Raw genomic sequence first — 24,698 nt, 5'->3', positions numbered from 1 at the left:
TTGCTGTGTGGTGTGGTGGTGGTGCTGGATGGAAAACTGTGATTTGTGTTGTACGCCTTAACCGTTCGTACGGATGCAGTGCTAAAGCCCAGTGATGGATTCCTTTTTCGGCTTCGATACCAGTCTGCCGGGTGAGAACGACGAGGAGTAGGAGGAGGAGGAAGCTCGCCGATTCTTCCAGGCAGCACCGCGGCGCACCGCCGAACTGCATTCGCCGCTGCAGCGGCGCCGATGCAAAGAAGACATCTCGGACGAGGAGGAGTATGACGCCCTGAATGACGAAACGTTCGGTGCGGCGGACAAGGGCGACTGGAAGGACATCCACGAGCATCTCGTGCGGCTGGAAAGTTGCAGGAATGGGGGGCGAACCGGTTCCTTCCTTGGGGAGGATGAGGACGACGGGGGCAGCAGCGACAACAACAACAGCGAGAGCGGCCGTAGCAGTGTGGTGGCCCAAAGCATTGGCGATGAGTTCGCGAACAAGCTATGGCTGGATCCGAGCATCTGGGGTAGCCCGGCGAAGGTTCCGGCTCCGGTGCAGCCACCGTACAGCGATTATAGGCCCAGCGGTACGCCATTTTCTGCCCTGCCACCACAGCAGAGCGCCTTTCGACCACCGGAACCGGCGCATCCGATCGGGGGAGGTGGCCTGCCGCCAAAACCGCCTCCCTCACTGCCACCGGGCTTGTTTCCACCCATGAAGATGCTGTCAGTGGAGGACATTGAACGAACCATCATCCAGCATCAGCATCAGCAAAATCAGCATCAAAGTATGCTGCAAAAGCAAATGTCACAGCAGCAGCAGCAGCAACAACAACAACACCAACTCCATTACCATCACAACCAATTTCACCAGCAGCAGCAGCAGCAGACACTGCAACCATTCCGCACACCGGCACCGGTCCCGGCCCAACCACCACCACCAGTGAAAGCTCGCGATCATTTCACACCCGCCAAGGAGGTAAAGAGTATGCAGCCGCCGATCCCGATGATCTCCTCGCCAGTAGCAGCACCACCGTTACGGGTACCACCGGCGCTGCTCACCCCGCCGCTTTCGCTGCTGGGCGCCCGAAACGCCGGCCCCGCTGCCCTGTTCCCGCCCGGACCGTCGCAGGATGCTGAACAACGCGAACCGTCTTCCGCTTGGTTTGCTGCCGTACAACATGCTAGCCGCCCGACCGTACTCGACCCCGATCAACAACCTGGCGATGCATCCGGCATTCCCGCAGCGCTGCTCGTACGGTTCCCCGCTGCAAGGGTTTCTGGGTGGCCCCGGCCCGGTACAGATGGGTCCGCCACCGCCGCTACCTCCTCGCCATCCGGGACCAGCGCCGGGTGGGCCGCCGCCATTTTTGATGCAGCGCAGCCCGACGCCCCTGCCGACGAACCAGTTCAACCAGCGGCTGGTGCAGGAAATTCAACAAAACCATCCGCTGCTCGCGTTCAACCGACAGCTCGCTGCGGCCAGCACGCTCAGCGTTTGCGGCAATGGCGTGAACAAAGCAGCCCCGCTAGTAGCCCTGCCAAGGGCGGGTTTTATGAAGCAGCAGCACCATTTCCAGCAGCAGCAGCAGCAACGATCCCGAGTAGGCAATGGAATGCCATCGAGCACTGCAGGCGGCGGGCAGCCAGAGGAGCGCGATGAGTACGCAAACATGATGAGCAATCGCAACAAGCAGTGGCTAATCGGGATAAAGCTGACGCAGCTCAACTCGGACGCACCCTACTTTAACGATTACTATTTCACCGTGTACAAGCAGCGGCTGGCAGCGGCGAAGGGCGAGGGCGATAATAGGATCTATCGCGAAAATCAGCTCAACCATCCGTTCACCCAGCCGGAGGAGCATGCCCAGCTGCTGTTACTGTCGCTGCTGTCGAAGAACGGCAAGAGCGGGCTGCTCGGCACGAACCGCGAACGTCGCAGTTCCGAATCCCGCTCCAACCCGAACGGCGGTAGCGAGGGAAAGGATGGCTCAGCGCCGACGGGTGGTGGTCGAGCGTATACCCCGCTCCAATTTCAAAATTCGCTCGGCAAGCTGCAGTGCGGTAGTGTGATAGCGCCGCGAAAGCTCATCGACGCCGACGTGATGGGCAGCGACCAGCTGAACGGAAATGGCGTGCCGGCACTTGAACCGCCGCCCGCTATCCAGCGCAAAGCTCGCCATGTGCTGCTGCTTATCGAGACGCTGTACAAGTTGGTGCTCAAGCTGGAAGATCTCGGCAATCCCGTTGCGATCGAAGCGATGAAAGCGCTGCGCGAAAAGAAAATGCGCAAGCGAACCAGCAGCACCGGCAGCGGCAGCGGTGTGGCGTGTTTGTCAGAAGCGGGCGCCAAGATTGGCAACGCATTGATAATTAATCCGAATTGGTAATTTAATGATAGTCACGTAAGATGATTTAACCAACAAATCCCGTTAATGTCGATACTAAGCTTCGGTTTTTTTAAATTTAATTTAATTGCTCTCAATCTGCTTTTCAATAAGCGAAATATTGCGATATTACCATATACATTTTAATGTGAAAATCTAGAGAAGACTAGTTTTTAGCCTAACACACACCCACACACACACAACCTCACACTTGTAAAGTGTGGCAAGGGAAGAACTGATACTGAGTTGTCGATGATCATTTAATGTTCCTTATTTATTAGGCTTTGCGTATGTAAAACACACGTGTGTGTGTAAAAGGGTAGCGTAAACTGAATTGCGTATACTCTGTCACACGCCGAAATGAATATATTCCATGCTCCTCTCCATATAAACCCCTGTGAACCGAATGGTATCGTTAGATATTGCTTTTGCAAACCGTGTTATATAGTCATTTAAGTTTGGGCACGACATATAAAGCCCCCCCCTCTTACCTCCCCGGTTAGGTTATTAGGTTATCCGCATGTCGTGCTCGTGCTGATATTTAATTTCGCCCATAGTGTTTCGCGCAAACAGAGCACGTGCGGTTTGAATAGGATTGCAAATCGATCGAATCGAACTCTTTAGTGTAGTGTAAGTTAGTTAACTGGCCAAGGATGACAGACTCGATGTGTACAATGTGGCAGGGGTTTCCCCAGGCGTTCTCATAGCTGTGGGACACTTTATTGACTCTTTCTTAAGTAAAATGTAACGGGAATTGGACTCTATAGCACCCTTGTTGGACATATCCAATAGGAATTTCCAACGAACCTTTCCAAAAAGGGTGCAATAGAGTCCAATTTCCGTCATGTGAAGTTCACTTCCCAATTAGAAAGAGTCAAGAAGTAGTGTCTCATAACTATAACCAGGCTAGAACCCCTGGAAAATCCTGTAAACTGCATTTGAGCCACTTTGTCACATCCATCCGCCCTCTACACAATTAAGCTTCACGTGCAATGAGAAATGGAAAGAGTAGCTGTAGACACTGTAAAAACTGTCCGTACCCGCTTACGGCACTATCAAACGAAACATTAAAACACATTCGTCTCTTCATTCAGTAGTACATAAATCTATAGATACATAATTTTATAGTTGAGTGCATTTACCTGAACTTGTTTTTAGACTAATCTTTCGATAGCTCTTTTTCACGTGTCCGTTGGTGTTTATCACTCACTGAACTTCTTTACACGATTACTTCTTTCCTTTTCAAATGTACTAGCTAGATGTACTATGGCACTGCAATTACTTTTCGGAAAACTTAAAACCTATTACACTACTCACTTGAATTGCTTTGATTTCTCTACCTACTTTCCAATATAAGAACGGTTAAAAAATGTGAAGAGAGCCAACATGCCAAGAAAGCTGTGTAAATGAGCATTTTAGGCTATAATCTTGAACATAAACTTAAACACTGAGCAGCATAAAAAAACTGCAATTGAGTTAAACTATCCATGTAAAAGCTCTGTAATTAAAAAGCAATCAAGCGCAAATTCCGAAACATGCGATAGAGAAAATGTGTCTAAGAAAAATGAACAAAAAAAGGAGATATCCACGATGGAATTGTCGAAAAAGAACAAACAAATAAATCGAACTAATTTTTTTGGGTTTCTTTTGTTATGATGCTTATGAACGCGAGCAAAATGGGTCGTTAGTTTTTGTGTTTTTTAGCGTAGAATTATGGTGCAATACAGGGTTTTCCAATTAAGTTTAGACTAGCAGCATACTTTTTTTGAATAGTCGCAATAGATTCTTGACTAGCATCCTTTATTTTTGATTACGAGCAATGGATTATTGACTAGGAGCAATTGATTTCAGCAGGTCCCTGCATGACAGCCTAAGAGCGACGCGTTTATAACATCCGGTGTGACAGATTGACTTGAATAATAATCTGTGGATAATATTTAATTTCATCCGCTCATTTGATTAAATCATTTGTTTTACTGTTATATATCATCCACAAAGAAAGATATATTTTATATGATAGGTTTTCGATGCTATTGTTTTGATTTTATGAATGCACAATACAACACAAAAGCACTTAACGGCTGAATTGAAATATGCAGTAGTAGACCCCCAGGCATAACCTAACCAAAAGCTAGATTGCACAAGTTTTTCAGAGTGACCATATGTAGTTCTATCGATTTTCGATCGAATATTGGTTTACAATTGAGCACACTAAAACTCAATTTTTCTGACCGAAATTCAAATATTTTTCTAAGTATTCACCGTTCAACAATAAATTTGAAATTTAATAATAATAATAATAATAATTTTGTGAGTGAATAAAAAGTTGTTTTTACCGAAAATTACCGAGTTTGCTTTAGATTTCCTACCGATAACCTCTAAAAACAATCTGGTCACTCCGTGCCAGCAACCGGCCTGCTGAAATCAATTGCTGCTAGTCAAAAATCCATTGATCGTAATCAAAAATAGAGGATGCTAGTCAAGAATCTATTGCGACTATTCAAAAAAAGTATGCTTCTAGTCTAAACTCAATTGGAAAACCCTGTATCACAATATTAAAGGAGGATTTGTTGTGATCATAGCAACATCGCTAGTTTAAACGAAGTGTAGTAGGCTTTATTGAAATAGAGAATAAATTAGTCTGCATTTTCTTTTCGTACGAACAAGAAGTTCCAACAGGATTTACGGAAAGAAGGTTAAAAGGAGATAAGGGTTATTTTATATAAATTCTAAATTATGTTTTTAATTTTCTTTACAGATACAACTTGAAACAAACCACGCCCCACGAACCACGATGGCCTCTTCCTCGTCCAGCAGCAGCAGCAGCAGCAGAATGTCGGTGATGGACCGCGACCTCTGTCTGCTGCTGGTGGAGATGTCGTCCGAGAAGGTAACCGTGCGGCAGAAGGCGTTCAACAAGATGAGCACCATCCTGAACAACCGGGAGGACGATTTTCTCGACTACATGGCATCGGATGCGTTCGAGACGCAGTGGTGCGCGGTGCTGGATGCGGCTTACCACGGCATACAGAAGCAGAGCTACGCCATTACGACCCAGGTGCAGAGCAAGAACCACGACTACGTCGTGGTGCTGCACAAGCTCGTTGAGCTGGCGATGGATCGGGATGCGCCGCAGCTACCGCACAGCCAGCTGATCGGGTGCTTTGTGCGCGCGATCAACGATCAAGCGATGCGGGACAGTTTTGGTGTGTGCTTTCTGCACGTGCTGAACAAGTTCGTGCTGTGCTCCAAGTGGTGCCTAACGCCGGTGAGCTACGAGCACTGGAAAGGTAAGCAGAGGGGTGAAAAGGTTGATTTACTTTATTTAGTATTAAACGGGGATTTTTTTTGCAGAAATTCTTGACTGCTGTTTAGTGATGCTGGATACAGCGCACGTACCAAAGCACTTGGCGGCCAACTGTCTCTCGCTGGCTGTGGTGAAATTTTTAGCCAACTGCTCGATGCAAACACTGCTGGCGGACTATTTGAGCCGGCTGATTGTCCACCTGCGCCAGGCGGTAAACGAGAAGAAAAGTAACGTTTTATGCGATCTGATAAACATAGCTTTGTACATAACAGAAGCGGTAAGTAGCGTTTAGCACCATCTCCGAGGTGGGTTTTTTGCTGTCTCAAAGCTAAACCTAATCACACTTTGATCGCCACGTGCAGATAGCGGTGGATTGTAAGGCGAAGATCATTGCATTCTTGGAGTCGCTCGTTCCATGCACGGTGAAACTTTACAAGGAAGCAAACTTGCGCAAGGAACAGAAAGTGTCACTGTTCCGGTTGATGCATCTGTCGCTGATAATGTTGTACCCGGGAGGAAAATCTCATACCCTTGCCAAACCACTGACCCGAGACGGTTTGCAGCAGGTCGAGGACGATGAAGCGCGAAGGAAAACGTTGCGCGAATATCATTACATACTGACGAGTGAAATGAAGGCACGGGATCAGAGTTCGTTCTTTGGCTCGAATGAGGCCCCTTTTGCTGATGGTTTCATTGACTTTGCCGCCCGGTTGTGTTATACGGTAAGATTATTTGAGTTTTTTTCTGCATTTTTAAAGGGAAAATTACTACTTCTTACTCATCCCTTTTTCAAAGGTGTACTGGAACGAGGATAATTGGAAGGAATCTAGCGGCGAAGAAACGGCCGCAAAGCGAAACAAACAGTTTAACAAACTGCAAAGCATCATGGAGATGGTCGGTACTGCTCCAAATCAGCTTAATTTGCGTTGGTACGATCACGCTTCCTCTTTCATGTAGAAAAGATCATTAATAAACATTTTCCTCCAGGTTGTACATCCTTTCTGCGGTTCTAGACAGATATGAGGCAGCACTTACTAGCGACGACTATGCGCAACTGTTGCAACTGTTGTGCAATGTGCAACCGAGCCTACAATCGCCGCACGAGCATGATGCTTTCTACCAGTGCTGTTCCGTGCTGCTCGCGTTCGAACAAAAGTCAACCCATCGATCGTTGAACACAGCGGCGGCCAGCGGTGAATCGATTGGCGAGCTTTGGGCCAAAATGATAGCCGCTGCGTTCCGTGCCTGCACCAACACCGCCGCAAGAACGTGCGCTAAATCCAATCTCCTGCTGCAGCTATTGATTCGCCATCGAAAGTATCCGAACGTCGGCTTTCTAAACAGCACCGTGCTGGAAGCCTTTTACACCTATGCCGTGGAGAAGACGAACCTTAACGTCGGCACGGTGCTGTCCATCCTGGAGACGGTGGGCAACGCCGAGTGTCTCGGCAGTGTCGACGGTGTGCTGACCAAGCTGCTCAACTATCTCTATCCGCAGACGCGCGAAACACAGTCGAAAGCGATACTACACGCAAAGGAGCGGCTGAGCGCAAAGACGCTGGCACGCATTTCGATCCTTTGCGTGGTGACTACATGTTGCGCAATGGATGAGACAGAGCGGCACACACACGCCGGAGTGCACGATACCTTTTACCGGGAGCGAGACGGGCAGTTGCAAACGCTCGAGCAAAGACTTCGCTACCATAGTTTAGAGGAATTGCTAGCGTTGGAGCAGCACAAAAAGGAAGGGATTGATGCGGAATCACCCCAAGGCAGCGCACGAATCTCTTACAACATAAACGAACCACTGTTTTGCGCCTGTGTGAGGTAGTAAGCTTCGACAAGCATATCCTGCCCGATGGGAATTATTTTCTAGCCGATGGATTGGCATGCATCTGCGACGATTTGGAGTTGTACCTGGAGATGCTCAACATTTTGCAGCTGCACGCCGCGTACGATGAGCAGCAGTGCACCAGGAGCCCACTGTACCAAAAGGTTCTGCTCAAGTTCGACCTACTAAACGGTGGATTTGAGCGGCTGTTGAAAAACGATGCGGCCTCCACGCTAAATCTCATCAAAACCAGGAACCTTGCCGAGCGATTGTTGGCCATCTTTCGTGTCCCTTACCATCCGTCGGTAAGGAAGCTGCTGCAGCAAACCGAACACACGTTCATTATGCGATGGGCAATCGGGCAGATCAGTCTGAAGGAGGGGGAGGATTCGCAGTGCGTGACCGTGTTGCAGCCGGATAAACTGGCCACGGAAGAGCAAATGCAGCGATGTTTCCTCCACGTCGTAGCGGAATATCTGCAGTACGAAGGGCCAAGCCTGAACGAGGCTCACGAGCTGCTGGATCGGTTGGAACTGAATGTGTTCAGCAGTTTGGATTTGTTCTATCTGTTTGATCTGTGTCGAATACTGCTGGCGCAAACTTCCCATGAGGTGGTGGCCGTATGGGTACTGAGAAACCTGGTAGATGTGTGCAAAAACCACTACACCAATCCTGACATTACGGAGCAGATTATCGATCTGTACGGTGGTAAGTTAATTGTAGCTGTGATCAACTGAACTCTCTTCTCAAATTGTGTTTAATCCGTTTCAGCTTTAACCGCCTTCGTGAGCCCGTACGAAGACATGATCCGCAACGTAACGATCGTGCTGTACTCGTTCGTAAAACAGTGCGCCAAACACACGTACTCTACCGAGCTGCAGGTGAAGATACTGGCGCAGGTGAAGTATCTGCTCCGCGCTTACCCGCAGCACATCCGTACGCCAACGCACGAGAGCATCTACAACGGATTGGTGCCGTTGCTGAGCAGCCCAAGCTATCGCATCAAGCTGGAAGCGGTCAGGAATATTCTGCACTTCATGCAGCTCGAATGGTCACATCCTGACCTTTCTTCGGTTCCGTGCAGCTTTTACGAGTTTCAGCTGCAACTGTACGATCAAATTCAGTTCGAGGAGCTACTAGCGACCGACGGTGGGATGGACATGAACGATGAGAGAATGAACGTGATTAGCGGCTGCCTTCAGCTGCTGTTGGGCATCTTTCGCATTAGCTTCATGCTGCGTCGGCGCGCGTTGTGCGATTTTGTGCTGCTCGTTCAGTTGGGAAGCGTAAACGATGGTAAGTGTTGTTACAGCAATAGCTGACAATTAAAGTTTAATTATTGTATAATCATATTTTTGTCCTTCTTCTAGACAAAATGGCAAACACCATACGGCTTATGCGCACCTCCAGCGATATCGACTTCTGCCAGCTGCTTCAAGCTAACCTGGACACCGTACTCGAGCTATGGCTAACCAAAGGGAATCGGTTGCTGCATTTCCCGTTCCGTCTAGCGGGAAAGATCGCCACGATCGAAGAGTTTATCCAACTGTTCAAGAAAAACATTTCCTTCGTCATACTCTGCATGCAGCCGGAACGGTTCGAACAGTTCTGCAAATCGATTGGCGTACAGCAGGCAGAAATGGTGAAGGTATGTTTTCGGTTGGAATGAATTTAAAATGATAAATGACCAATTTTCCATTTCATTACCAGAGTATACTGCCGAAATGTGTTTCGTTCCTTCTGCCCAAGTACGCCAAATGTGAAGGGATGGCGCCCAAGTATGATGCAATAGCTAGTCGGATGCACAAAGCACTTGCCCCTATAATAAGCACGGTAGATCTTAAAGATTACGTGTCGGAAATTATCAAACACCTCACCCACCGATTGAACGATCACGTTGAGCTGGGCAAGCTGTTGGACCAGGACCTGCCAAGCTGCTTCGTTGCCGATCTGTCGCTTAGCAAAGCCACTTACTCGACGGCGCTCGAGCACCTGAAACAGTCGGTATGGGGATCGCAATCGTTCAAGTACACGCTGCTGAGCAATTTGTGTTTTAAAAACAGCTCACCAATTGAACGCACCCTAACGGATGTCAAACGCTGGCTTTGGGCGGCTGATGAACCGGAGCAGAAAATGGTACATCTCTTCCAGTACACGGTGTTTCTCGACCATCTGAAAGAGTACATCGGACAGCAGAAGGAACGCGCGTTCAAACCCTATCTCGTGCGAGATGTGGTGTATTTCCTGTGCAACTTGTTGTCCTCCTTTCCCGCCCTACGACTTGCCACGCTCAACAGCTTCGGGCGGTTCCTGGAGCACGTGGTCGCATCTAGCGATGCGTGCGAGCTGCTCTCGGAACATTTGCACTTCATAGTGTCATCATTGCTGGAGGTGGAAAATGTCGATGCGGCATCGGAGATTTCTCAAAAATCGCTAACTCTGCTACGGTTTCTGATCTTACAACACTCTGCCGCGTTTGCGGGTGCGATCGGTAAGCTGAATTATCTACCAAAGGACGAACGATTCGATCAGTTGCGGCTTGCTATATCGCGCCAAAAAACGATCGGTCATGAAAATGTGCTGCCAAGGGAAGAAATCGCGGCGCTGATTGAGTTGCCCAATTTAAGATACGAAGATTTGGCTGCGCTGAAGATTGTGGTAAGCTTTTGCTGTATTTTGAGTGACTTGGAAGTTATATAATTTGTTTAGTTTGGAATTCCTTTATTCAGATCCTACGTTGTGTTTCTTAATTCTTCCTCTGTTTCCCTATCTGGACATGTGCCCAAAACTCCTTCTGTCAAAACAAAACCTGTCATCCTAACGTCATAAACGTCTGTCATGTCCCAATTCACAAAACCAAACGTCTCATAGCAAACATTACGGCCACCTAAATTTCCTAAATTTACATCTACTAGTACTGCTCTTCCTTTTCAAATGGCAACAAACATACGCGCGACACTGGACGTTTCAGAAACCCTTGTTGTGTGCGAAGAGTTACCACGCGAACGATACCATCGGAACCAGGATGAACTTCGTGGATTCTGGCTAGTGGCCACTCGCAGGGAGCAACGTTATCCTCCTTCAAGATCACCATTTGGCCGACAGCCACACGCTGAGGAACAAGAATCCGTTGATTATTGTTGTGTAGTTCACACAAATACTCGGTCCTCCATCTCTTCCAGTGCCGCTGCACTAGCTGTTGAAGCAATTGAAATCGGCGCACGCGGTTCTCAGGGACGTCCACAACGTTGTTATCAGGCAGCGCCATCAAAGCCGTCCCGATGAGAAAATGCCCCGGTGTTAGGGCATCTACTTCACTAGGATCTTCAGATAAGGGAGTTAAAGGGCGGCTGTTCATTTGTGCCTCTATTTGCACCAGCACTGTTGACATCTCCCCAAACGATAGACGTTGTAGGCGAAAAAGCTTTCGCAAGGTACGTTTCGCCGACTTGACTGCTGCCTCCCATAGTCCACCAAAATTAGGCGCACGCGGGGGTATGAAGTGCCATTCTACCTTGTTTCTAGCACATTCCGCCAGTACAGCCTCCTTATGATGCGAATCGTTGAGAAGACGATGCAACTCCATTAGCTCAGTGTTTGCTCCTCGAAAGTTTAGCCCATTGTCTGAGTAAACCTTAGTAGGAAATCCTCTACGCGAAACGAAACGACGGAATGCTGCAAGGAATGCCGCCGTAGACAAATCCTCCACTAACTCCAAATGCACTGCTTTGACTGCAAAGCAGACAAATACAGCCGCGTATGCCTTTGTTGCAGCAGCCCTACGATGAGGGGGCTTGAGATAGAATGGCCCGCAATAGTCAACTCCTACAACCGAGAAAGGGCGCGTAGGCGTAGCACGAGATTCAGGAAGTTGCCCCATAGGTTGAGATACTGTTTTAGGATCCGCTCTAAAGCACGTTACGCAGCTCTTGCAAACCGAATTAGCAATTCGTCGGCCGTCGATCACCCAATATTCCTTTCGCATTTCAGCCAACGTGGCGCGAGGACCTGCGTGAAGCAATCGGCGGTGATATTCGACTGCTATTAGTTTGGCAAAATGACTACTTCCTGGTAGTAGCAAAGGGTGTTTTCCAGAGTACTCGATCCCAGTTTGCTGTAGACGGCCACCAACACGGAGTAATCCATCTGCATCGATAAAAGGATGCAGAGATTTCAAACGAGAAGTTGCACGTACAGGTTTTCCGGATGATAATTCTCGCATGTCGTTCGGAAAGTAGACGTTTTGAAGCATTTTGACGAACGTTATTTTTGCGTTCTCCAGATCTATGGTGGTAATAAATGCTTCTCTGGAGGGATTCTGTTGGCGCCTGTACCCTTTCCATCGCAAACAGTATGCCGTGAATCTTAGCGCCTTCCAATAGCAAGAAAAACGTTTCACCCAATTCACCGAATCAATCGAAATTGCTGCTATGTTCTGCTTCTTGCGCTCCATCATTTCCTCAGGCGGAACTTCTATCATCTTACTTTCCTTCCACTCTTCTTGTGGCGATGACAACCAACTAGGGCCATGGAACCACAAATCGGACGATAATAGCTGCTGGGGTAGAGCTCCTCTTGAAACTATATCAGCCGGATTTTCTGTACCTCTAATGTGCATCCATTTGCAGCACTTTCCGATGTCCTGTATCAACGATACACGATTTGCTACAAAAGTGACCCATGTATACGAAGGAGATTTGAGCCAATGCAAAACCACTCTAGAATCACTCCACATAAATGTTTCGATTTCTTGCATGCCCATTGATTTGCTTACATGATTCCACAAATTTATCGCCACCACTGCCGCACAAAGCTCCAATCGGGCCAAGCTGATTCTCTTTAACGGAGCTGGTCTAGATTTTGCAGCAAGTATTTCGACCTTTATTTGCCCATCACCATCCGTTGATCTTAAATACATGACTGCTCCATATGCCGCTTCGGATGCATCGGCAAAACAATGAAGCTGCATCGATGTCGATTTTGGCAAACGGACGTATCTCGGAATCTTGATGTCGGATAGCAAGGGTAGATTAGCATGAAATCCTTTCCATTCTTCTGCAAGCTCTGACGATAATGGGTCATCCCAGTCGTGACACGCAATCCACAGCTTCTGCATCCTTATTTTTGCCCAAGAAATAATTAGAGCTATCAAACCAAGCGGGTCAAACAACCTGGCGATCATGGAGTAAATTCTTCTCTTCGTTAAAGGCTCCGCGTACTCAATGGTGTTGGCTTGAACATAAAGATGATCAGATGCTGGTAGCCAAACGACTCCGAGAGTTTTTACTGGATCATCAGATATAAAATTAACAGCAGTTTTCGAAGCGCGATCACCAGGGTTGATTTTCGTTAACAACATTTTTGAATTCGTACTCCATTTTTGTAAACGGAAACCTCCTTTCGCAAGTAGCTTCACGAGTTGCTCATACAACTGCAAGGCTTCGTCTTCTGTATCGGCGCCTCCTATATAATCATCTACGTAGAAATCATTTAAGAGTGCCTTTTTTGCGACCGGAAAATTATCGCCTTCATCAATAGCAAGTTGTTTTAAAACACGAGTCGCTAAAAAGGAAGACGGGGACAAACCAAAGGTTACTCGCTGCAACTCATAGGTTTCTACCGGCTGAGATTGATCGCTCCTCCAAAGTATTCGTTGTAACGGGGTGTGGTCTGGATGGACTTTTATTTGGAGGTACATTTTCTCTATATCGGCTGCTATAGCGATCGGATGCAATCGAAATCTTAGCAAAAGGTTCAGCAAACTATCTTGGATGACCGGGCCTTTCATTAATACGTCATTCAACGAGCAGCCGCTCGCTGTCTTAGCCGATCCATCAAACACTGGACGAATTTTAGTGCTAGTGCTGCATTCTTTTACTACAGGATGGTGAGGCAAGAAACATTGTACGGATATATCGTTATCACCTTTAGCCTTTTGCAGATAACCTCGACTTACGTATTCACTAATCACTGCCGCATATTCATTTTTCAAAGCAGGGTTTCGGTCGAAACGGCGTTCTAGCTGCTGAAAACGTCGTATAGCAAAAGATTTAGACTCACCTAAGTTTTTAGCCACTCCAGCGTGCTTGAACGGTAATCTCACAATATATCTCCCGGAGGAATCGCGATCATGTTGTTGCTGAAAGCTGTCCTCGCACTCTTGTTCCTCGGACGTCCATTTAACGGCCTCTGGAATTTGCTCTATTTCCCAAAATTTAACAATGAGCTCTTCGAGCGAAGGTTTGGTACCAACATGCATGATCGACTGCGGAACGATGCTCTTATTATCATCAGCTTCACCCTTTACTTTACCGGTCGCTAACCACCCAAAGACAGAATCAATAAACGCTGGCATGTTTCCGACAGGCTTCCTAACCTTGACTGTACCATGGCCCTTTGTCTGCAAAAATTCATGGTAATATTCTGAGCCCAGCAAAATATCAATTTGACCGCCATTGCCAGCCTCGGGATCAGCCAATTGAAAATCACGATTAAATAGTGACGTGTCGATACGTTCCGGATGGTAGCCAGTAATCATTGGTAGCACCGAAAAATTCATTCGACGTTTGTAGGCGAAGTTCCTTGATGCTATTTCCGCTTCAACGGTTTTAGCTGTGAATACCGGGCATTTGCCTACGCCTACTAGCTCTTGGCTGCGACCTTTTCCGTTCAGATGCAAACTGCGACATAGAGCTTCTGATATAATATTTACTTGTGCACCGCTATCGATCAACGCTCTTGCTTGTTTCTGCTTTCCTGAAGAATTTTTAACAAAAATAATCGCAGTAGATAAAAATATATGATTTTGCGATGCGGTTACAGCTGCATTTACTGACGAGGTGGTGCTACTCGATTCGTTCACGTTCAACTCGTTCATTTGTTCCGATAGCGATCCATTTAGCTGTTCTCTATGCAGAAGAGTATGGTGTTTTTTATGACATTCGGAACATCGAAATCTCATCTTGCATGCCATAGAGACGTGCCCCGGGCGTAGACAGTTACGGCAAAGCCGTTTTTTCGCTTACAAATTGATATTTGTCATCAATTGACATGTTGTTAAATAGATTGCATGTATGAAGTAGGTGTTGCTCTCCACATTTTACGCAAATCTGAATCTGGGATGTTACGTTCATTGCCAATTGTCGTTCTACTGTCTTTCTTAATTTGCCGGTTTGAACACGATCCTCTGTAACAGCATCTAGAACTCGAGACTGAACATGAAGAAACTTCACTAAATCATCCAAACTATGTTTTTTTGAATTTTCTACATATTTCTCCCAATCATGGTGTGTTTTTTCATCCAGCTTTGATAGCATAATTTGGATAATAAGCATACCCCATTCATCAGTACTCTCTCCTAACTGCTTCAGAAGCTTTATATTTCGCTCAAACGTGTCCACTAATGAGTGGATTTCCTTCTGGCTGGAGGATTTCAAAGCGGGATACTGCAATAAAGAATTAACGTAACGCTTTTTTAGTACATACTCATTCGAAAATCGCTCAACAAGAGCGTTCCAGGCTGGCATATAGCTTGCTCCTGTCGATGGAAAAGAATTAATTAGGCTAGCAGCTTCTCCTTTTAACGATTGCTTCAAATAAGCTATTTTGTGCACAGGCGCTAGAGTTGTATTAGTGTGAATGTTTGCCTCAAACATATCGCGGAAAGGTAGCCATTCGTCGTATTTTCCTGAAAAAACTGGAAGCGACAAGTTTGGTAATTTGATAAGGCAGCTTGATTCACCCATACTATCTTGCATTTGACTTGCCGACTCTTTCACTCGCACTGCTGGAGCTTCTACTGGTGGGGGCTTAATAATCTTCAATCTGATGAGATCCGCAATTTGCATACAATTTTCATCTACGGCGTCATATAACTGCTCATTTTCATCAGAATGACATGCATCATCCAAGAGTCGCAACTCGTTGGCAATTGCCTCAAATTCCATCCAGCATTTTTCCAATCGATTGAGTCGAGTCGTTGCTTGCTCCTGCGTTATGCCGTTTGCTCGCTCTGCAAAATTGTCGATCCGTTCGATGCAACGCAAGATGGCGTCTCTTTGCGCTTTCTTGCCAGCTATTTTCGTTTGTTCATTACTTTTACGGGCTAGCTGCGCTTGCTTATCGTACTTGTCCGCCATCTTGCTTGACATAGGTTGCTGTGGTTGGCAGGCCGGCAACATCGTTTCATTAACAGATGAATCTTTAAACCCAAGGAAAGCTTCTTCGTCCGAACTGAAATCCGTCATTTTCCACAATTTTCACAATCTTGGTCACTACGGCACCAATGTTTAGTTTGGAATTCCTTTATTCAGATCCTACGTTGTGTTTCTTAATTCTTCCTCTGTTTCCCTATCTGGACATGTGCCCAAAACTCCTTCTGTCAAAACAAAACCTGTCATCCTAACGTCATAAACGTCTGTCATGTCCCAATTCACAAAACCAAACGTCTCATAGCAAACATAATTATTAATTTTTTTATTGTAGCTCACCACCAAAAAGAAAGATCTAAAATTATTGTGCGATGAGCTGAGCGAGCAAAGCGCATCGTCGGGCGCTAATGGGGAAAGCGTGCTTCATCGGTTAGTCTACACTTTGCTGGAAGTTGTGCGCAGCTCCCCGTTCGACAAGCGATCGATGGAAGCTCTCCGATGTTTGAGTGAAATAGGACCGATCGATCTGGGAACAATGCTGTTAAAATCCGACGCAGAAATGATTGCTTACGATACGGTACAGCTTTAAAGCCCTGGGCAGTAGCAATATCAATTAAATTTTAAATTTCTATCTCTCTTTAGATCAACAACTCGAAGGAAGCAATCGAACGATGTGCTGCGGTGCTGCTGAGCGAATTGAACGAGCTGATAACGAACAGAAACGTTCCGGTTGCAAACTACGCCTCACTGATTTGCTACAAAATGCTGTACGGAAAAACATTCCATGCTTTGGCGGGTGAGATTCTAAACAAAATTGCATATAGAAATCCATTTTAAATCTTAACTTCGATCATATTCGTATCTCTAACAGCCAAACTACCAACACTGCACCCATTTTTGGGAACTTCTGCGGAAGAGATCAAACTCTTCACTCGTACCACCGGACGCAGTTTGTCGTTGCGGCCAATGCTTGCCAACGAACGGATCGAGTACAGCGCTTTTGTGCAGCAGCTGTCAGCCGCGTTGCTGTCATTTTTGGGAAATACGATGATTAAAAAACTGGCCGAACAGGAAACGACATTCGTCGAGAAGCTTGTCCCTTTGCTGGTACAGATAACGATAAAGCAATTCGAAGAGTCAATCATCGATAGCATGGGCAGCTTTGTAAGTGCTCTTGTTGCACAGTAGTAGATGCCACGGATGATAAGGAAACATTTGAATATATCTTCCTTTTTTGCAGATTAATGAGTTTTTCAACGAGTTCGCTGCCATTCAAAATGAGGTTCACAATATTTTCAATGACCCGAAAGCTATTCAACTGATGCTTACCATCGTGGAGTGTGTTCGGATACATAATCAATGGTAAGTGTAATTTACAAATTTTTGTTAATACTTTTCCTAAAAAATAATGTTTGTAATAGCTTTCCACAGTACAAAATTTCCGTTAACTATCTACGAATCGCACAAGCGTCTCAATTCTGTCAGGCACACTTTAAAGCCATCCTGTATGGTGACCTCTGGTACCGGGAGGAAGAGGAGCAAGGCAAGCATGATGCCAAACGACACCCGGAACTGCAAAACATAATGAAATCATGCCATTTGGCGATCGGCGTAAACGATGCAGTTAAATAATTCCTCAACCCAATCCAGGAACGGATGGAATATTACCGTCTAGAGCAGAATTACGCCAGATGCTTGGTTATGCAAGATGCAAGCACACCGTGGTCGCAAGATACCGCCCTGGACAGTGCGGGCACACAGAATGCCATCTTGCAAACACTGAAAGACTCCTCACTGTACGGTTTGGCTAGATCGTTACATGTCGCACCGCAACAGATTGATTACGAGTGTGCCTGGCGGCTGTCCGACTGGAATGTACTATTCGACGCGGACGGCGGTGTTGGTCCCAATGTCCCGAAGAGAGCACCGGCTGCCGGTTCGAGCGCGCTGCTCCTACAGTCGCGATCCTTCGAGCGAGCGCATTACAAAGCGCTCAAGTGTTTGCAGCTGCGCGATGAACTCGCGGTGGAAAGTGCGATCGTGGCAGCGCAGCGTGCCGTTAGCGAACTTTTCAAGCTTACCAGCATCGAATCCACCAAACACATCTACCACGGGCTGTGCCGGTTGCGGATGCTGCAGCAGATCGAAGACTTCGGTGAGGTACACTTCTCCAGACAGATCGACTGCGAGCAGGACCTGCTGAACCGGTGGAGGGAACAGGACGAGCTGCCGCACAGCGAGTTCACGCTGCTGGAAACGATCCTTTCCCAGCGGCTGTCCATCTTCAGCACGGCCGGGATTCGTGCGAAACGTAAATGGGTACCGCCGGCAGTGTACAGCACGCTGCTGCTGCTGATCCACGAATCGCGCCTGCGAGGCTTCGTGGACTGTGCGGTACGGAATGTGGTGCTGATCGGGAAGCAGGAGCTGCCGGCCAACGTGCAGTCGGTGGTGATGCTGGAAAATGCACAGCTCAATTGGAGTGCCGGCCAGCCGGTGCTGGCGAAGGAGTTGGCGTGGGAAGTAATGAACAGCGCCAAGTACACTGATCCGATGGTGAAGGGAGTGGCGTGTCGCCTTTACGGTGAGTTCCTTGCCGAAGGACACTCGCAGGAGATCAAGTCGCTATGCTCGGACTACTTTCAACAAGCGGAAAAATATGTCCAGTTTGTGCTGTCGCGACAGGCGGCGGCGACGGCTGCGGGTGGCGAACAGAAAACCTCGCCCGGGAACGTTCCCGCTAACCATCGTTGCTTCGACGTGGATCGTAACTTCACCGTGCAGCACACCGTCGCGAAGTACGCGGATCGTGAATTTGTGCGGGTAGGTTGAGGAGCATTGCAATATTAAATGGGGTAAACTAAATGAAAATTTGCTCCTCCCTTTCCTGCAGCTCACACGATGAGACACGTGCTTCATGCCCTGTTTTCTCTCTCTCTCTCTCTTTTTGCTTTTCCGCCAGTAAGGGGATATACGACGCCAAGCGTCAACATGCTAACGTTGCACAACGTTGCCGATGAGGAAATGAACGCTCTGCTGACTCAGAAACAGAAACTGCTGCTCGAGCTGAAGCACTACGAAAACAACATCAAGTACAACAAGGAAATCCTGAGCAACACGAGCGAAAGCAATCTGGTGCAGAGTGTGCCGGACAACGTCGGCATCATACCGTCCAACACGCGGCTACAGATCGGCATTTCCACCAGCTACGATAGCAACGATATGAACATCGACATCACCGTGTCGACCAACAACTCGACCACGATTCGTGTCGTGTTGATCTTTGCTGATCAGCTGTTCAAGGAGGAAACGCTGATCGCGCACCTGACGAAGGACGTTTCGCGCATACTGATACCGCTCAAGACGCTCAAGGACAATGCGCAGGACATTCACATCAAAGCGTTCGTCGGCTACCCGAGCAGTGTGCAGTTTCACGTGTTTGAACTGACCCGTCAGCTGCCCAAGTTTGCGATGTACACCATACCGCACAATCTGACCGGGTCACCGAAGAGTGTGTGTAAGTATGCCGCTTACGTTATGTGTGCAGTTTTGTTTTTTTTACGCGCTTAGTCACCCGGTATTTGTAGATGAAGTGAAGATCATCTGATTATTTTAAACCGCCAACACGTGCTTGCATGCATAAGTCATCGACATTCGACCCCAAAACCGAATGCCCGAACCAGTTTTGCTGTGTGGTGTGGTGGTGGTGCTGGATGGAAAACTGTGATTTGTGTTGTACGCCTTAACCGTTCGTACGGATGCAGTGCTAAAGCCCAGTGATGGATTCCTTTTTCGGCTTCGATACCAGTCTGCCGGGTGAGAACGACGAGGAGTAGGAGGAGGAGGAAGCTCGCCGATTCTTCCAGGCAGCACCGCGGCGCACCGCCGAACTGCATTCGCCGCTGCAGCGGCGCCGATGCAAAGAAGACATCTCGGACGAGGAGGAGTATGACGCCCTGAATGACGAAACGTTCGGTGCGGCGGACAAGGGCGACTGGAAGGACATCCACGAGCATCTCGTGCGGCTGGAAAGTTGCAGGAATGGGGGGCGAACCGGTTCCTTCCTGGGGAGGATGAGGACGACGGGGGCAGCAGCGACAACAACAACAGCGAGAGCGGCCGTAGCAGTGTGGTGGCCCAAAGCATTGGCGATGAGTTCGCGAACAAGCTATGGCTGGATCCGAGCATCTGGGGTAGCCCGGCGAAGGTTCCGGCTCCGGTGCAGCCACCGTACAGCGATTATAGGCCCAGCGGTACGCCATTTTCTGCCCTGCCACCACAGCAGAGCGCCTTTCGACCACCGGAACCGGCGCATCCGATCGGGGGAGGTGGCCTGCCGCCAAAACCGCCTCCCTCACTGCCACCGGGCTTGTTTCCACCCATGAAGATGCTGTCAGTGGAGGACATTGAACGAACCATCATCCAGCATCAGCATCAGCAAAATCAGCATCAAAGTATGCTGCAAAAGCAAATGTCACAGCAGCAGCAGCAGCAACAACAACAACACCAACTCCATTACCATCACAACCAATTTCACCAGCAGCAGCAGCAGCAGACACTGCAACCATTCCGCACACCGGCACCGGTCCGGCCCAACCACCACCACCAGTGAAAGCTCGCGATCATTTCACACCCGCCAAGGAGGTAAAGAGTATGCAGCCGCCGATCCCGATGATCTCCTCGCCAGTAGCAGCACCACCGTTACGGGTACCACCGGCGCTGCTCACCCCGCCGCTTTCGCTGCTGGGCGCCCGAAACGCCGGCCCCGCTGCCCTGTTCCCGCCCGGACCGTCGCAGGATGCTGAACAACGCGAACCGTCTTCCGCTTGGTTTGCTGCCGTACAACATGCTAGCCGCCCGACCGTACTCGACCCCGATCAACAACCTGGCGATGCATCCGGCATTCCCGCAGCGCTGCTCGTACGGTTCCCCGCTGCAAGGGTTTCTGGGTGGCCCCGGCCCGGTACAGATGGGTCCGCCACCGCCGCTACCTCCTCGCCATCCGGGACCAGCGCCGGGTGGGCCGCCGCCATTTTTGATGCAGCGCAGCCCGACGCCCCTGCCGACGAACCAGTTCAACCAGCGGCTGGTGCAGGAAATTCAACAAAACCATCCGCTGCTCGCGTTCAACCGACAGCTCGCTGCGGCCAGCACGCTCAGCGTTTGCGGCAATGGCGTGAACAAAGCAGCCCCGCTAGTAGCCCTGCCAAGGGCGGGTTTTATGAAGCAGCAGCACCATTTCCAGCAGCAGCAGCAACGATCCCGAGTAGGCAATGGAATGCCATCGAGCACTGCAGGCGGCGGGCAGCCAGAGGAGCGCGATGAGTACGCAAACATGATGAGCAATCGCAACAAGCAGTGGCTAATCGGGATAAAGCTGACGCAGCTCAACTCGGACGCACCCTACTTTAACGATTACTATTTCACCGTGTACAAGCAGCGGCTGGCAGCGGCGAAGGGCGAGGGCGATAATAGGATCTATCGCGAAAATCAGCTCAACCATCCGTTCACCCAGCCGGAGGAGCATGCCCAGCTGCTGTTACTGTCGCTGCTGTCGAAGAACGGCAAGAGCGGGCTGCTCGGCACGAACCGCGAACGTCGCAGTTCCGAATCCCGCTCCAACCCGAACGGCGGTAGCGAGGGAAAGGATGGCTCAGCGCCGACGGGTGGTGGTCGAGCGTATACCCCGCTCCAATTTCAAAATTCGCTCGGCAAGCTGCAGTGCGGTAGTGTGATAGCGCCGCGAAAGCTCATCGACGCCGACGTGATGGGCAGCGACCAGCTGAACGGAAATGGCGTGCCGGCACTTGAACCGCCGCTATCCAGCGCAAAGCTCGCCATGTGCTGCTGCTTATCGAGACGCTGTACAAGTTGGTGCTCAAGCTGGAAGATCTCGGCAATCCCGTTGCGATCGAAGCGATGAAAGCGCTGCGCGAAAAGAAAATGCGCAAGCGAACCAGCAGCACCGGCAGCGGCAGCGGTGTGGCGTGTTTGTCAGAAGCGGGCGCCAAGATTGGCAACGCATTGATAATTAATCCGAATTGGTAATTTAATGATAGTCACGTAAGATGATTTAACCACACAATCCCGTTAATGTCGATACTAAGCTTCGGTTTTTTTAAATTTAATTTAATTGCTCTCAATCTGCTTTTCAATAAGCGAAATATTGCGATATTACCATATACATTTTAATGTGAAAATCTAGAGAAGACTAGTTTTTAGCCTAACACACACCCACACACACACAACTCACACTTGTAAAGTGTGTCAAGGGAAGAACTGATACTGAGTTGTCGATGATCATTTAATGTTCCTTATTTATTAGGCTTTGCGTATGTAAAACACACGTGTGTGTGTAAAAGGGTAGCGTAAACTGAATTGCGTATACTCTGTCACACGCCGAAATGAATATATTCCATGCTCCTCTCCATATAAACCCCTGTGAACCGAATGGTATCGTTAGATATTGCTTTTGCAAACCGTGTTATATAGTCATTTAAGTTTGGGCACGACATATAAAGCCCCCCCCTCTTACCTCCCCGGTTAGGTTATTAGGTTATCCGCATGTCGTGCTCGTGCTGATATTTAATTTCGCCCATAGTGTTTCGCGCAAACAGAGCACGTGCGGTTTGAATAGGATTGCAAATCGATCGAATCGAACTCTTTAGTGTAGTGTAAGTTAGTTACTGGCCAAGGATGACAGACTCGATGTGTACAATGTGGCAGGGGTTTCCCCAGGCGTTCTCATAGCTGTGGGACACTTTATTGACTCTTTCTTAAGTAAAATGTAACGGGAATTGGACTCTATAGCACCCTTGTTGGACATATCCAATAGGAATTTCCAACGAACCTTTCCAAAAAGGGTGCAATAGAGTCCAATTTCCGTCATGTGAAGTTCACTTCCCAATTAGAAAGAGTCAGAAGTAGTGTCTCATAACTATAACCAGGCTAGAACCCTGGAAAATCCTGTAAACTGCATTTGAGCCACTTTGTCACATCCATCCGCCCTCTACACAATTAAGCTTCACGTGCAATGAGAAATGGAAAGAGTAGCTGTAGACACTGTAAAAACTGTCCGTACCCGCTTACGGCACTATCAAACGAAACATTAAAACACATTCGTCTCTTCATTCAGTAGTACATAAATCTATAGATACATAATTTATAGTTGAGTGCATTTACCTGAACTTGTTTTTAGACTAATCTTTCGATAGCTCTTTTTCACGTGTCCGTTGGTGTTTATCACTCACTGAACTTCTTTACACGATTACTTCTTTCCTTTTCAAATGTACTAGCTAGATGTACTATGGCACTGCAATTACTTTTCGGAAAACTTAAAACCTATTACACTACTCACTTGAATTGCTTTGATTTCTCTACCTACTTTCCAATATAAGAACGGTAAAAAATGTGAAGAGAGCAACATGCCAAGAAAGCTGTGTAAATGAGCATTTTAGGCTATAATCTTGAACATAAACTTAAACACTGAGCAGCATAAAAAAACTGCAATTGAGTTAAACTATCCATGTAAAAGCTCTGTAATTAAAAGCAATCAAGCGCAAATTCCGAAACATGCGATAGAGAAAATGTGTCTAGAAAAAATGAACAAAAAAAAGGAGATATCCACGATGGAATTGTCGAAAAAGAACAAACAAATAAATCGAACTAATTTTTTTGGGTTTCTTTTGTTATGATGCTTATGAACGCGAGCAAAATGGGTCGTTAGTTTTTGTGTTTTTTAGCGTAGAATTATGGTGCAATACAGGGTTTTCCAATTAAGTTTAGACTAGCAGCATACTTTTTTGAATAGTCGCAATAGATTCTTGACTAGCATCTTTATTTTGATTACGAGCAATGGATTATTGACTAGGAGCAATTGATTTCAGCAGGTCCCTGCATGACAGCCTAAGAGCGACGCGTTTATAACATCCGGTGTGACAGATTGACTTGAATAATAATCTGTGGATAATATTTAATTTCATCCGCTCATTTGATTAAATCATTTGTTTTAGTTATATATCATCCACAAAGAAAGATATATTTTATATGATAGGTTTTCGATGCTATTGTTTTGATTTTATGAATGCACAATACAACACAAAGCACTTAACGGCTGAATTGAAATATGCAGTAGTAGACCCCCAGGCATAACCTAACCAAAAGCTAGATTGCACAAGTTTTTCAGAGTGACCATATGTAGTTCTATCGATTTCGATCGAATATTGGTTTACAATTGAGCACACTAAAACTCAATTTTCTGACCGAAATTCAAATATTTTTCTAAGTATCCCCGTTCAACAATAAATTTGAAATTTAATAATAATAATAATAATAATTTTGTGAGTGAATAAAAAGTTGTTTTTACCGAAAATTACCGAGTTTGCTTTAGATTTCCTACCGATAACCTCTAAAAACAATCTGGTCACTCCGTGCCAGCAACCGGCCTGCTGAAATCAATTGCTGCTAGTCAAAAATCCATTGATCGTAATCAAAAATAGAGGATGCTAGTCAAGAATCTATTGCGACTATTCAAAAAAAGTATGCTTCTAGTCTAAACTCAATTGGAAAACCCTGTATCACAATATTAAAGGAGGATTTGTTGTGATCATAGCAACATCGCTAGTTTAAACGAAGTGTAGTAGGCTTATTGAAATAGAGAATAAATTAGTCTGCATTTTCTTTTCGTACGAACAAGAAGTTCCACAGGATTTACGGAAAGAAGGTTAAAAGGAGATAAGGGTTATTTTATATAAATTCTAAATTATGTTTAATTTTCTTTACAGATACAACTTGAAACAAACCACGCCCCACGAACCACGATGGCCTCTTCCTCGTCAGCAGCAGCAGCAGCAGCAGAATGTCGGTGATGGACCGCGACCTCTGTCTGCTGCTGTGGAGATGTCGTCCGAGAAGGTAACCGCGGCAGAAGGCGTTCAACAAGATGAGCACCATCTGAACAACCGGGAGGACGATTTTCTCGACTACATGGCATCGGATGCGTTCGAGACGCAGTGGTGCGCGGTGCTGGATGCGGCTTACCA

The 24,698-nt window shown here is 47.4% G+C and overlaps 4 protein-coding genes across 6 annotated transcripts; all 4 read left to right on the top strand.

The window, feature by feature from the left end:
* Window positions 1–94: 94 nt before the first annotated feature.
* LOC121603013 (protein PAT1 homolog 1-like) lies at window positions 95–2,372 on the top strand. Its single transcript, XM_041931754.1, has 3 exons — window positions 95–131; window positions 240–1,017; window positions 1,115–2,372. The coding sequence occupies exons 1-3, from the start codon at window positions 95–97 to the stop codon at window positions 2,370–2,372; spliced, it is 2,073 nt and encodes a 690-aa protein (XP_041787688.1).
* Window positions 2,373–7,492: 5,120 nt separating this feature from the next.
* On the top strand, window positions 7,493–17,452 carry LOC121603008 (serine/threonine-protein kinase ATM-like). Its single transcript, XM_041931746.1, has 9 exons — window positions 7,493–8,215; window positions 8,279–8,803; window positions 8,878–9,155; window positions 9,218–10,165; window positions 15,992–16,234; window positions 16,300–16,453; window positions 16,529–16,821; window positions 16,898–17,019; window positions 17,079–17,452. The coding sequence occupies exons 1-9, from the start codon at window positions 7,600–7,602 to the stop codon at window positions 17,287–17,289; spliced, it is 3,390 nt and encodes a 1,129-aa protein (XP_041787680.1). The 5' UTR covers window positions 7,493–7,599; the 3' UTR covers window positions 17,290–17,452.
* Window positions 17,453–18,228: 776 nt separating this feature from the next.
* Window positions 18,229–19,713, top strand: LOC121603011 (Bardet-Biedl syndrome 2 protein homolog). 3 transcript variants are annotated; one of them, XM_041931752.1, is made up of 3 exons: window positions 18,229–18,455; window positions 18,620–19,174; window positions 19,245–19,713. In XM_041931752.1, exons 1-3 carry the CDS (start codon window positions 18,317–18,319, stop codon window positions 19,262–19,264), a joined length of 714 nt encoding a protein of 237 aa, XP_041787686.1. In that variant the 5' UTR covers window positions 18,229–18,316; the 3' UTR covers window positions 19,265–19,713. The 3 variants fall into 3 exon arrangements, with proteins under 3 accessions (XP_041787686.1, XP_041787685.1, XP_041787687.1); XM_041931751.1 differs by having other exon boundaries at window positions 18,620–19,713; XM_041931753.1 differs by having other exon boundaries at window positions 18,399–18,480; window positions 18,620–19,713.
* A 734-nt stretch (window positions 19,714–20,447) lies between these two features.
* Window positions 20,448–24,463, top strand: LOC121603010 (protein PAT1 homolog 1-like). Its single transcript, XM_041931750.1, is given in 3 exon segments — window positions 20,448–21,476; window positions 21,479–21,701; window positions 24,441–24,463. Coding segments are annotated over 3 exon segments (1,245 nt in total). The 5' UTR covers window positions 20,448–20,455; the 3' UTR covers window positions 24,442–24,463.
* Window positions 24,464–24,698: the final 235 nt, after the last annotated feature.

The sequence above is a fragment of the Anopheles merus genome, unplaced genomic scaffold (genome assembly GCF_017562075.2).
Source record: "Anopheles merus strain MAF unplaced genomic scaffold, AmerM5.1 LNR4000764, whole genome shotgun sequence".
Lineage (NCBI taxonomy): Eukaryota > Metazoa > Arthropoda > Insecta > Diptera > Culicidae > Anopheles > Anopheles merus.
The sequence above is the reverse complement of the archived record's forward strand: the minus strand, read 5'-3'. Positions and strand labels throughout refer to the sequence as shown.